This window comes from Mustela nigripes, chromosome 2 (assembly GCF_022355385.1).
Source record: "Mustela nigripes isolate SB6536 chromosome 2, MUSNIG.SB6536, whole genome shotgun sequence".
In the NCBI taxonomy this organism is placed as follows: domain Eukaryota; kingdom Metazoa; phylum Chordata; class Mammalia; order Carnivora; family Mustelidae; genus Mustela; species Mustela nigripes.
Window position 1 is genome coordinate 102,130,817 of NC_081558.1, and position 12,469 is coordinate 102,143,285.

General features: G+C 44.7%; 1 protein-coding gene across 2 annotated transcripts in view; it reads left to right on the forward strand.

Annotated features, from left to right (window-relative positions):
- The first annotated feature begins 284 nt into the window (after window positions 1–284).
- NRROS (negative regulator of reactive oxygen species) overlaps window positions 285–12,469 on the forward strand; it is a 29,166-nt gene continuing 16,981 nt past the window's right edge. The window contains exon 1 of one of the 2 annotated variants that reach the window (XM_059391209.1): window positions 285–488. In XM_059391209.1, the coding sequence (XP_059247192.1) occupies window positions 381–488 (108 nt within the window). In that variant the 5' untranslated portion in view covers window positions 285–380. The remainder of the gene's footprint in view (window positions 489–12,469) is intronic. The other variant, XM_059391208.1, reaches the window with a different exon arrangement.

Genomic DNA, 12,469 nt, shown 5'->3' on the forward strand with positions numbered 1-12,469 from the left:
ACAAACGAGTGGTTACCAGAAGGCAAGTGGGTGTGGGAATGGGTCAAACAGGCGATGGGAATTAAGGAGTGCACGTGTTGTGATGAACAGCAGGTGATTGAAATAAAACTTAAAAAAAAAGAAAATCTCTAAGGCAAGAAAGCCTGGGAGCCTTGGTTAGGACTGCTGGGAGACCCTAAATCACCAGCCTCCTGGCTCACCTGCAGGCGCCCCGGGGCCCTGCGTCCCTCCGGCCGCCCCCCTCGCCCCCCATCCCCCTGCCACCGCCCGCAGTTCCCTCTAAGATGCCTGCTCTCCGCGAGTGCTGAGTCGCTGAGCGCCTCGCTCTCCATGTGACTACAGTTTCCGTCCGTTCCTTCCGCAAGTGCTAAAATAATCCGATGCCCCAGGGAGAGGAGGCAGCCCAGCCCCGCGCTCGGCTGCCCTCGAGGAGGCCGGAGCCCCGGGAGAGGATGCGCCCCGCGGAGCCGCCTGGGCCTGTGGGAGCCGTGAGTATTTCCTGCGGGGCGGCCGTGCTGGGGTGGGCGAGCTCGGGCGCCGCCGGCTGATGGGAGGTCGTGTCCGGGGCCCACAGCTTGGGACGGACGGGGAAGTTGTGGCTTGCTGCCTACGAACAACACCGCTTTGCTGCTCAGTTTGGGGGCCACCGCGCCGGGGAGGTGGAAAACCTCCCACTGGGAGCACTTGAGCTGACAGAGGTGGTGTGCTGTAGTGAAAACAGTGGAGCCTTCAGATTCCTCTTCTGAGGGTTTGCGTCCTGGCGCTCCGGGGAGAATTTCTGAGTCTCAATTTCTTCATCTGTGAAATGGGAACAATGATGCTCCCTCCCTGGGCTGAGTAACTGGAGGTAATGAGACTATCTGTGAATACTGAGCCTGCTGAGTGCTTGGATATCCCTTCCTCCCCCATAACGTGGTTTGAGAATCACCATTTCATAGATGAAGGCACTGAGACACGGACTTACCGCTGTCTTAGCGGGTAGGTGTGTTCAAGGCTTTGGGGATAGAACTTGAGCAAGACAGGCAGAGCCCCTTCCCGCAAGTGTTTGTCCTTGGGAAGTTCTGTAGGGTTCTGTTACTTTGCCTCTTAGCTTGTTAAGTATCAGGGAGAAACTAAACCTCGGGCCTCCGACCCCTTGTCCAGTACTCTTCCCAGCCCTGGTGGCCTCTCCATGTGGACCAGATTGTAGTGGGTTCAGCTGTATTCCCACGCCCTGAAGGGCTGACTTAAGTGAGGGGCCACTGACCAGGCTTCTCTGGAATGGCCTCAGAATGGGCTGCTGGCTCACTTTGCCCCAGAGAGAAGGTGGCCACGTGTCCAACCGTGCCTGGGACTACAGGAGGCTGAACAGGTTCCTAAGAATGGAGGGCCTAGATAGGCCTGGTCGTGAGTGGTGCACTTCCAGGGGAACAGAGGAGACTCCACTGGATGTTTCTTCGCTTATGGGTACAGCCTGTAGGAGTCTGGATGGTAGAAACACTCACTACATAGGACCTGCCTTGTGAGATCGTGCGTGCCCCCTTCACCTACCCACTGCGCCGCAAAAACTGCTTCTGTGGATGCTGATGGTTTGCTGGGTTTCACAGCCCCGAGACTTATTTCTTCTCCTCACACACCTATAGGTTTGTATGTTGTATGTCTAAGAGTTCCTAGAGGTGATTTTAGGGAATCGTGGGCCAAGAAAAAAAAAGTGGGACAAAACAAGACTTTGATTCTTGCCTTTAGATTAAAACAAAACAAAACAAAACAAAGCCAGTTTCACAAAGAAGTTGCTTTCATCTAGTGGGTCCCCTCATAGGATCTTCATGAAAACTCATATACACCTGATCCCACTTAGTGCTTACACCTGTTGTCCAAGAGCAGGAAGCTTCCAGACAGAGAGTAGGGCCTGGAGTCTTTGGCCTGGGGCCTGTGTTGGGAATGCATTGACCTCTGTGTGTCCTTGGCTTCTTTCTTCATCACAGAAGAGTGATGCCAATACCAATTATGATCTTCGTTCTGGCTGCAGTTTGTAACGAGACTCTTGGATAGACAACTGGATGTGCCTCACACTGTCCTCAGACCCACATTACAACCACATAAGTTAGAGGACAGTGGGCTTTCAACTATGGCTGAAAAACATAATCTTTCTCAGGGGAGACTGTATGTTTAGTGATGCTTACTGACAGGTCTGCATATTTGTGACAAATATTTTTGTCCTGGATAGAACTTCTTTATTATACACCTTTCCCACCCCTCAAACTATTCTTCTCAACATCACTGAACAAACATTACATGCTAGTGTGTGGCGGCTTCTGGGCTAGGCTAGGTGAGGCTCTCTGAATGCTCCCAGAGATGAAGACAGTGGTAAAGGACACTGGTATTTAGATCTTAACAAGCTTCACAAGCCACATTAGTTCTGGGGTCTTTTAGTTGCAAATGACAAAAACCCAACTCAGCCTGGCTTCAGGGGAAAAAAAAAATATTGCTTTAAATAACTAAAAAGTCTTTGTGGAAAAGCTTCAGGCATGGCTGGAGCCAGGTGCTCAAACATGGCCAGCTTTGCTTTTTTTCTGTTATTAGGCAGGTCCTAAAGTTGGTGGCAAAGATACTCCCATTCCCCTATGAATTCAAAGAACTGCAGCTCCAAGCTTAGTTCCCACCAGTTTGGCATCTGGAGCAGGAACAGAAAGCCTCTTTCCCCAATAGTTTTAACAACAATCCTTCTGTTGATTCTCATGAGCTTGTCATCTGTGATGAACCCATTGTAGGCCAATCACTGTGGTTAAGAAAATAGAGGGTTCTGATGGGCCCAGCCTGGTGGTTAGGCCTCTCCTTGGAGCCAGGGGTTGAGGTCAAATGCAAACAAATATGGACTTCTTAAGAAAGGAAGGTGGTTGGTGGCATGACAATTTAAATGTACCTAACACTACTGAACTTTATGCTTGAAAATGAGTAAGATGGTAAATTTTATGTTATGTATATTTTACAATTAAAAAAAAAAAAGGGCACCTGAATGGTACAGTCAGTTAATTTTCTGACTCTTGGTTTTGGCTTGTGTCATGCTCTCAGGGTGGTGAGAGGGAACCCTGTGTTGGGCTCTGCACCCTGCACAGAGTTGGTTTGGGACTCTCTTTCCCTCTCCCTCTGCCCCACCTCCTTGCTCACTTGCACGCGCTCTCTCTCTCAAATAATTTCTTTAAAGATTTTTATTTATTTGACAGAGATTGAGCATGAGCAAGGGGAGGGGCACAGGGAGAGGGGGAAGGAGAAGAAGGCTCTCTGCTGAGCAGGGAGTCTGATGCGGGGCTCGAACCCGGGACCTTGGGATTGCGACCTGAGCAGAAGGCAGATGCTGAACTGACTGAGCCACCCGGGTGCCCTCAAATAAATAATTTTCTAAAAAATCAAAGAAAGAGAGAAAGAAAGGAAGAAAAAAGAAGAAAAGAAAGGAAGGGGTGATTTTCTCAAAGGGGAATTGAGGAGTTGTTACCAGAAGGCAAAATGATTGTGGGTAGGAAAGATCAACTGATTTCCAGAGTGAATGGAATCAGGCGCTGAGACCAAACCACATGTGTCTTCTCACTTCAATGCATGAGTGATTTCAGACTGAACAAAGGGAATAAAGGAGGAAGTAGAACCGCGTCATGTTCTCAGCAGCAAGGTGGGCAAGAGGAGCAGGGCTGGTACCTGTGGTGGACTGAATGTGGCCACGAAGCACTGTGAGGACACAGGGACACCCCACATCTAGCCCAAACCCAAATATCGCTGTGGTCAGGGGCTAGCTGTGTGTCCCAAGAGACTCTCTGCTGCGCCTCCAGGAAAGAAAAGAATCAGGAGGGAATTTCTCCACAGAAGTTAGCATTTGAGCACTTTTTACCTTGACTCTTGTCAAGCAGAACCTCAATGTCTGAGGCAGCCCAGGACCCACAATGCCAGCAGGGGCTCATCTTGAGGTACACATCATGTTCTCCAGTAACCTCATGTCACTCCTTTTAAGATGTCAGGCTGGGTACTGGCTCCTCCTGGTCCTCCCTGTTGTTACTCCTCATCTGGTCCAGCTGCAGTCACTTGGGTCTCTCCTGCCTTTCTGATGTTTCCTTGGGGGTCCCACCCAACGCCAAGCCCGGGTTCTCCCCCTCAGATCATTCCATGGTTGGCCCCGGTTCACCTCCTTCAGGTTCATATACATTAATGGTTTCCCTATCGCTTCCCAGACTGACACTCTGCGACCTCCTCATGAGACTCTCCTGATGGCTTTACTCTTATTCAAGGTTCTCGAGCCCTTTCTCCAAGACCTGAACTGAAGTTTCTGTTATATTTAGTAATAATGGCTTCTTATTTCCTTCTAATGGCCCAGATTTTTTCTAGACTTTCTAACTCCTTTTACAGAACTGTGAAGGCCCTCATATTTGTCACAAGTACACTCCAGGGCATTCATAGGTCACCTCATCCCCACAAAAGCCCCAGGTTCCCCCATGAACACTGGAGGGTGCTATTCAGAACATCAAACACTGCAAGTGATGGGCCCTGTCTAGTCAGAACGGACATTGTCGTTAAAAGCAGGGTCCTAGGGCACCTGGGTGGCTCAGTTGTTAAGAGTCTGCCTTTGGCTCAGGTCCTGATCCCAGGGTCCTGGAATCGAGCCTCACACTGGGTTCCCTGCTCAATGGATGGGATGCTTGCTTCTCCCTTTCCCACTCCCCCTGCTTGTGTGCCCTCTCTCAATGTGTGTGTCTCTCTCTGTCAAATAAATAAATAAAATCTAAAAAAAAAAAAAAAAAAAAAAGAAGAAGCAGTGTCCTAGGACCTCTGCTGGGGCAGAGGTTGCTAGATTGCTGGATTCTTGGTTGCTGGATCACTGTGGGGTCCTGGCATGTCCAGGAGAGGGGCCTGGCTCATAGGATATCTATTTACCAACAAGTACAAACCTGTGCTCCTGCTGAACATTCACTCAATAAGCAGGTGCATTTCTAGTACTTTCTACCCGGGCCTGAACTCAGCCTCAGTTTTGGCTTTGCCGAGCAATTATCTTTGCCCTTTCTGAGCCTTGAATTTCCTATCCGTAAAATGGAGATAATGGATTTGAACCTAGATGTTTGCACACCAATGTTCACAACAGCACTGTTCACAATGGTCAAAAGATGGAAGCAACCCAAGTGTCCACTGATGGGTGAATGGACCAACACAGTGTGATCTGTACATACAATGGAACATTATTCAGCCATAAAAAGGAATGAAGTTCTGCTGGAGGACCTTGGAGGGTCCTTGGAAACATTAGACTAAATGAACTAAGCCAGGTACAGAAGGACACGATATATGACATGATATATGATTTATAACCCCCACTTACAGGAGATACCTAGAATAGGTGAATGTTTAGGGAAAGAAAGAACAACAGCTAGCAGGAACTAAGGGGGCGGGGCGGGGGTGTTGAGCAGAGAGTTACTGTTTAGTGGGCAGAGGTTCGCTTTGGGATGCTGCGAAAGTTCTGGAGAAGGACAATGGTGAAATTGCATGGCAATGTGAACGTGTTTAATGCTACTGAGTTGTACACTCAAAAAGGGTTAAAATGGTAGATTTTATGCATATTTTACCCCAGTAAAAACTAGAGGTAATACTGCCTAGTTTGTCAAAATGTTGCAGAGAGCAAAGTGAGCTCAAATGTCTGTAAGAAACCTTTGCAACCTCGAGTGCTGGTATTGCCATTAGTATCCAATAGCAGTAAGTTACAATCCACTTGTTTTGGCTTTATCCAAGAATTCCTTAAAAAAAAATTGTTATTTTGGGGAGGAAGGGTTTTTGTTTTTGTTTTTAAATCCCATTATTCCCATTCTTCTGTGAATTCAAATAGATTTTAGAAAGGGTGGGGGGGACCAGCCTTAGAACAAATAGCCGCCTTGCCAGTACAATTTGAGGGATTTTGAAAAAGACAAAATGATCTCCCTTGTCATCCTGAAACTACACCATGAGAACTTTATTACTTTTCACCATTACCTATCTAAATACCCATTACAGAGCAGCACATAAAAGAGGGTTTCAGTCGTTCACACTGCAGTGGCAGCTGCTTTCTTCCTAATTCTGGCTGAGGACACTAAGCAGTGATTATCAAATCTTATTTTTGGTTTTAACAAGACAAACTTCCCCCCCAAATAGCCTTTGCAATCTCAATTAAATGGAGATTAAATTAATTAAACTGATCCAGAAGATTGAACAAGGAGTGACCTTATTTTTAGTTACACCACTTGATATGCTTCCTAAAGTATTTAAGGGGAAATATGCTGGTGACTACAATCTAGTTCTAAATGTGTCAAAAACTAAGGTGGATTGAAGGCTGGATAGAGGGATTGGTAGATGGAGAGCTGTGTGACAAAAGCGAGTGTGGTAAAATGTTCAGAGTAGAAGCTAGGTTGTGGGTATACCAGCAACCCCCATCAAATTCTTTCAACTTTGCTATATGTTTAAAATGTTCATAATAAAATATTGGGGAAAAGTTAAATTACTAACAATACCTAGTAACTGCTCATATTCCTTTTCATGAACATAAAATCAAATAATAAAGAATTTTTAAAAACTTCTGTAAGAGCTACAACTTTCTGTACCAAATTTTATTATATGGATCATTGCCCAACTGAACTCTTAGGATGTGATGAGAAGACACATGCATTGGGCCACATAGGATGAATAGGAGTTTGGCAGCTGGAGGAGACCAGAAAAAGGGCCTTTCCCACAGGGGAACCAGTGTGTGAAAATACATGATTTAGTCATGGATAGCAAATATCTGGGGGTGGCTGGGGCTTGCGGTATTGAGGTTGAGTTTTGCTGGATTCAGACGAGGTTTCAATTGCAGCTCTGACATTCTCTGGCTCCACAGCCTACACCTTTGTGAGCCTCAATTTACCATGTATGAAATGGAGATAACATTCACCTGCTATAGGATTTTGTGAGGATCGTTATATGGAAAAACCCTGGAACGGCGTCTATCCAAGGTGAGCACTCGATCAACATTAGCTGTTGCAACTGCGAGCCTGGGGAGCAAGCTGGGAGCTTGAATCCTACCCCACTGAGCTGGTCAGCCCTCCAGAATCTGTACTGTGTCATCCCTCAGTTGGGCTCTTTCTCAAGAGAGCCAAGGTAGAAGGGGTGGCCGTAACATTTCCACTCTGGGCCATAAGCCTTGATTCTCACCTATAACCCCTTTCCTGCCCATAATCTCCCACAGACTCTGGGTGGTCTCTCCATCCCTGAATGTCCCCAGGTGCACACTCCACTCAGGAGGGAAACAGTACTGCCACTCCTCCGTCTTGTTTATTTTAATACCCACTCCCCTTTGGCACAAAGGAAATCTGTCTTCCCTTTAATTCTGATGCTACCTTGTCTTACTGATTAAGTCCACACATTTCCTTACATTGACAACGTTTTCCACACACATTCTCTCATTCAGTCTTGACATGACCCTGTGAGATCAGCAAGGTGGTGGCCTCATTGTCACCCACGGCCCCACTGGAATGTGAGAGAGAACAAACCTGTGATATTGAAAGGAAATGATAGGTTTGAAACTGATGCATCTTTGGCTGGGTGCCTGTCCACAGAGATTATGTGGGGCTCTCATAAACAAGAGTGACAGCACGTTCCCACCGCCAGCCCAGTAAGAGCAAGGTGTTGTCACCCCACTGGAAGCACATTTGTTTGCTTTTTTTTTTTTTTTTTTTTAAACCTGTGGCCGTGGAACAGGATGGAGTGAACTGACCTCTGTTCGTTCTAAAGGGCTGACCCTGAGCACACAGAGAAGCCACTGACCCCTTTGTAGCCCCAGGAGACAAAGTCCGGCAGGCTAGTGTTTAAGCAGCCTTCCACACACTGACTGCCCAGTGTTGTCACTAGGGAAGAGCCCAAGAGAGGAAAATTGGGGTGGGGACCAGACATCTGTATTTTGAACCATGCTTGGAAACCATGACACTGTGTCCCCTGTGGCACCTTGCCCATATCATGTCATCTCTCTGACCCGAGTGTTCTCACCTCCAAAATACTGGTGGGCAGTGCCTTCAGAAATGCTACAGTTCCGGGACGCCTGGGTGGCTCAGTGGGTTAAAGCCTCTGCCTTCGGCTCAGGTCATGATCCCAGGGTCCTGGGATCGAGTCCCACATCGGGCTCTCTGCTCAGTGGGGAGCCTGCTTCCTCCTCTCTCTGTCTGCCTCTCTGCCTCCTTGTGATTTCTGTCTGTCAAATAAATAAATAAATCTTTAAAAAAAAAAAAAAAAAGAAAAGAAATGCTACAGTTCTGAAGGGTCGGTTACTAAATTTGAAGGAACAGGCATGTGCCAGGACAGTCATGTGCAACAGATGAGTCCTTTCTCACATAAATTCCTAGGGCCACACGTCCAAGGAGGATGCCAGCAAATTCAAACGGTTACAACTCCTTGCTTATCTGTGCAGGCCAAGTGTGGGACCCAAGTTCTAGAAGCAAATAGGAAGGGTATTTGCACAACCAGCTGTTTACAAAGCAGGGGGCTCCCACCCAGGGTGTGGTTAAGCACAGGCAAGTCGATAATCTTTAACCTGCTAAGGATGACACTATAAATATGACAAAGACTATTTCTTGAATTTTCTTTGAAAATTTGCCTTATAACACAAACATTATGATTCCCATTTTCCTGGGGAGGAAATCGAGGCCAAGAAGTTGAATGATGTACTCAAGGTCAAGCCAGGCTTTGAACCTGTTCCATCTGTCCCCTTAGCCTGTGCTGCTCCTTTGCCCTTAGTAGCCACCTTCCCAGAAGCCAGACTGAGAACATGCAGCCCCAAATCTAAATCCCCTGGACCCCCAAAAAGAAAAATAATGTCTATAAAACAACTTATTTTGGTTATTAGTCAATGATATATTTTTCTTCCATTGACTCCAAATATGATCATTTTAAGCATTCTCATAGTAATTTCAATTCTAAGTACCTATAAGAAATTCTGTACTTTAGTGATATTTATTAGCCTCTGATTATAACATCTATTTTAATTAATAATAGATTGATTCCATTCTTCTAAAGCTTGTCTTTTTTTTTTTTTTAAAGATTTTATTTATTTGAGAGACTGTGTGTACACACGAGGAGGGGTGGGGGGAGAGGGAGAAGCAGGCTCCCCACTGAGCAGGAAGCCTGATGCTGATGCAGGGCTCCATCCCAGGACCCTGGGATCATGACCTGAGCCAGAGGCAGATGTGTAACTGATGGAGCCACCCAGGTGCCCCACAATTTGTCTTAATATAGTAATTAAAGTTAATCATTAGAAAATCAGAAAACACAAAGAAGCAAAAATACAGATATGGAAAAAGCAAATAACAGGTGCAGTTCTGCCCGCTGCTGAGATTCAGATGTGTACCTTTTTCAACTATTTCCACTTTTTCAACTATTTTCCATACACATACATGAATGCACATTCCTTTAACAAACTGGAGATTACACTATACATTCTATTTTGCATCTTCCTTTTTTTCTTAATATTTTATTATGACCATTTTTCCATGTTGCTAAGTTTATTACCACTGAAGCATTTTTAATTGCAGCACAGTAGTCCCATCATATGGGTATATCATAACATATTTAACCAATCCATTCATTGTTGGACTTGTAGATGGTTTCCACTTTTATTTTTTTATTTAAGATTTTATTTATTGGGCGCCTGGGTGGCTCAGTTGGTTGGACGACTGCCTTCGGCTCAGGTCATGATCCCGGAGTCCCGGGATCGAGTCCCGCATCGGGCTCCCAGCTCCATGGGGAGTCTGCTTCCCTCTCTGACCTTCTCCTCGCTCATGTTCTCTCTCACTGTCTCTCTCTCAAGTAAATAAATAAAATCTTTAAAAAAAAAAAAGAAGAGATGCTTTTCAAAAAAAAAAACAAAAAACAAAACAAAACAAAAAAACAAACAAACAAAAAAGATTTTATTTATTTACTTGACAGAGAGAGAGAGATCACAAGTAGGCAGAGAGGCAGGCAGAGGGCGGGGGGTGGGGGAAGCAGGCTCCCGTTGAGCAGAGAGCCGGACGCAGGGCTCAATCCCAGGACCCTGAGATCATGACCCGAGCCGAAGGCAGAGGCTTAACCCACTGAGCCACCAAGGCACCCCTGGTTTCCACTTTTAAAATTTATTATTACTAATATTGCACTGAGTATCTCCGTAAAAGTACTTTTACATACATTATAATTCCTTCAGATAATCCCCTAGGAGTGGAATTATTGAATCAAAAATAATCTACATTTTCAACACCTTCAATAAATTTTGTAAACTTGTCCTTTAGAAGTGTGCCCATTTTGTCTCCCATCTTCAGGGTCTAAGTTCTGGGGGCAAAGGGTCCTCAAAAGCCATTGTTTTAACAAGTTTAAGAGCCTGTGTTTTAACAAGTTCATTATTAAGAGAAAAAGCCAGAGAAGCAAATTATGAAGTCAGAATTCACACATCAAAATTCTAAATGCCGGGCGCCTGGGTGGCTCAGTGGATTAAGCCGCTGCCTTCAGCTCAGGTCATGATCTCAGGGTCCTGGGATCGAGTTCCGCATCGGGCTCTCTGCTCAGCGGGGAGCCTGCTTCCTCCTCTCTCTCTCTCTGCCTACTTGTGATCTCTCTCTGCCAAATAAATAAATAAAATCTTTAAAAAAAAATTCTAAATGCCATGTTACTCCAATCCTCAGTATGTAGGTTTTATTTTTTTTTAATTTAAAAAATTTTTAAATTTATGTATTTGAGAGAGAGAGCACAAGTAGGAAGGAGCAGCAGAAGGAGAGGGAGAAGTAGATTCCCCACTGACCAGGGAAGCCGGATCCAAGCTGAAGTTGATCCCAGGATCCTGGGATCATTACCTGAGCCAAAGGCAGAGGCTCAATGATTGAGCCACCCAGGCGCCCCTGCCAGTTCTTTTTAGACATATTGGCTATCTGAACATTGATTCTTTACATAATATAGGAATGTACTAATACAGCCAAAGGTTTACGACTTTTTTTTTAAGATTTTTTTATTTATTTGAGAGAGACAGAACTATCGGGAGGTGGGGAGGGTTAGAGGCAGAGGGAGAAGCAGGCTCCCCGCTGAGCAAGGAGCCTGATGGGGGGCTCCATCCCAGAACCATGGGATCATGACCTGAGCCAAAGGCAGATGCTTAACGACTGAGCCACCCAGTTCTTTACTTGTATAACTATTCTTCGTTTTCTTTCACATATAATACCAAAATCAAGTTTAAAATATCTTGGAATTAATAGTACACATTTTGGACATTTATCCAAAGAAGATGTAGAAATAAGTCAATAAACACATGTAAATGCTCCACATTGTTAGATGTTGCGGAAATGCAAATCAAAATCTCAAAGGGATAGCACTTCACACCTGCTGGGATGGCTGGAATAAAAATGACAGGAAATAACCGGTGTTGATGGGGACAGATTGGAACCCTCATACATTGCTAGGGAGAATGTAAAATAGTGCAGGACCTGGAGAACAGTCTGGCATTTCTTCAAAAATCAGACAGAAGGATGACGTGTCCCAGCAATTTTCTTCCCAGAGTGTATGCTCAAGAGAATTGAAAACATGGCCACATAAAAACTTGAACATGGGTGTTCATAGATGCATTATTCATAATAGACAAAAGATTGTAACAGTCCGATGTTCATCAGCTAGTGAATTCATGAGCAAATGTGGTAAATTTGGCCATATGATGGAATATTATGCAGCCACGAAAAGGAAGGAACTTCTGACTGATTCATGCTTATAGCATGGATGAAGTTTGAAAGCATTATGCTAAGTGAAAGAAGCCAGGCATAAAAAGCCATATATTGTATGATCCAATGTACATAAAATGTCCAGAATAGGCAAATCCATAGAAACAGAAAGGAGATGAGTGGTTGCCAGGGGATGGGGGAAGTGACTGCTAATGGAAATAGGGCCTTGTTCTGGGGTAATGTAGATGTTCTGGAATTAGATGGTCATGATAGCTATACAACTTTGTGACTATCCTAAAAACCACTGAACTGTACACATTTAATGTGTGAATTATATGGTATGTGAATTATGCCTTGTGGCTTATTTGTAGGGAAAGAGAGCACAAATTAAATTTTAAGCTTTTTTAGACATTTTTCTTAGATTTTCTCAATTTTTAAAGTATGCCTGTGGCTTATTTGTAGGGAAAGAGAGCACAAATTAAATTTGAAAATTTTTAGACATCTTTCTTAGATTTCATAGCTTGTTACCAAAGTAATCCTAAACTCACTATTGAAAAGTTGAATAGATTTTATCATGTATCTGTCTATCTATCTATCTATCTTTTGGGCCTTGGTCAGAAGGACTCAGGTCCCCCCTCATCTTGAATTTAAAATTTGAGCCAAAATGCTATTCTTGCTTTTCTTTTTTTCCTTTCCTTTCTCCCTCCCTGTTCTTCTTTCCTTTTCCAGACTACATTTTAAGCAGTAAATATATCTTCCTAAACCATTTGCTTAGTGTCAGAACAATTTCT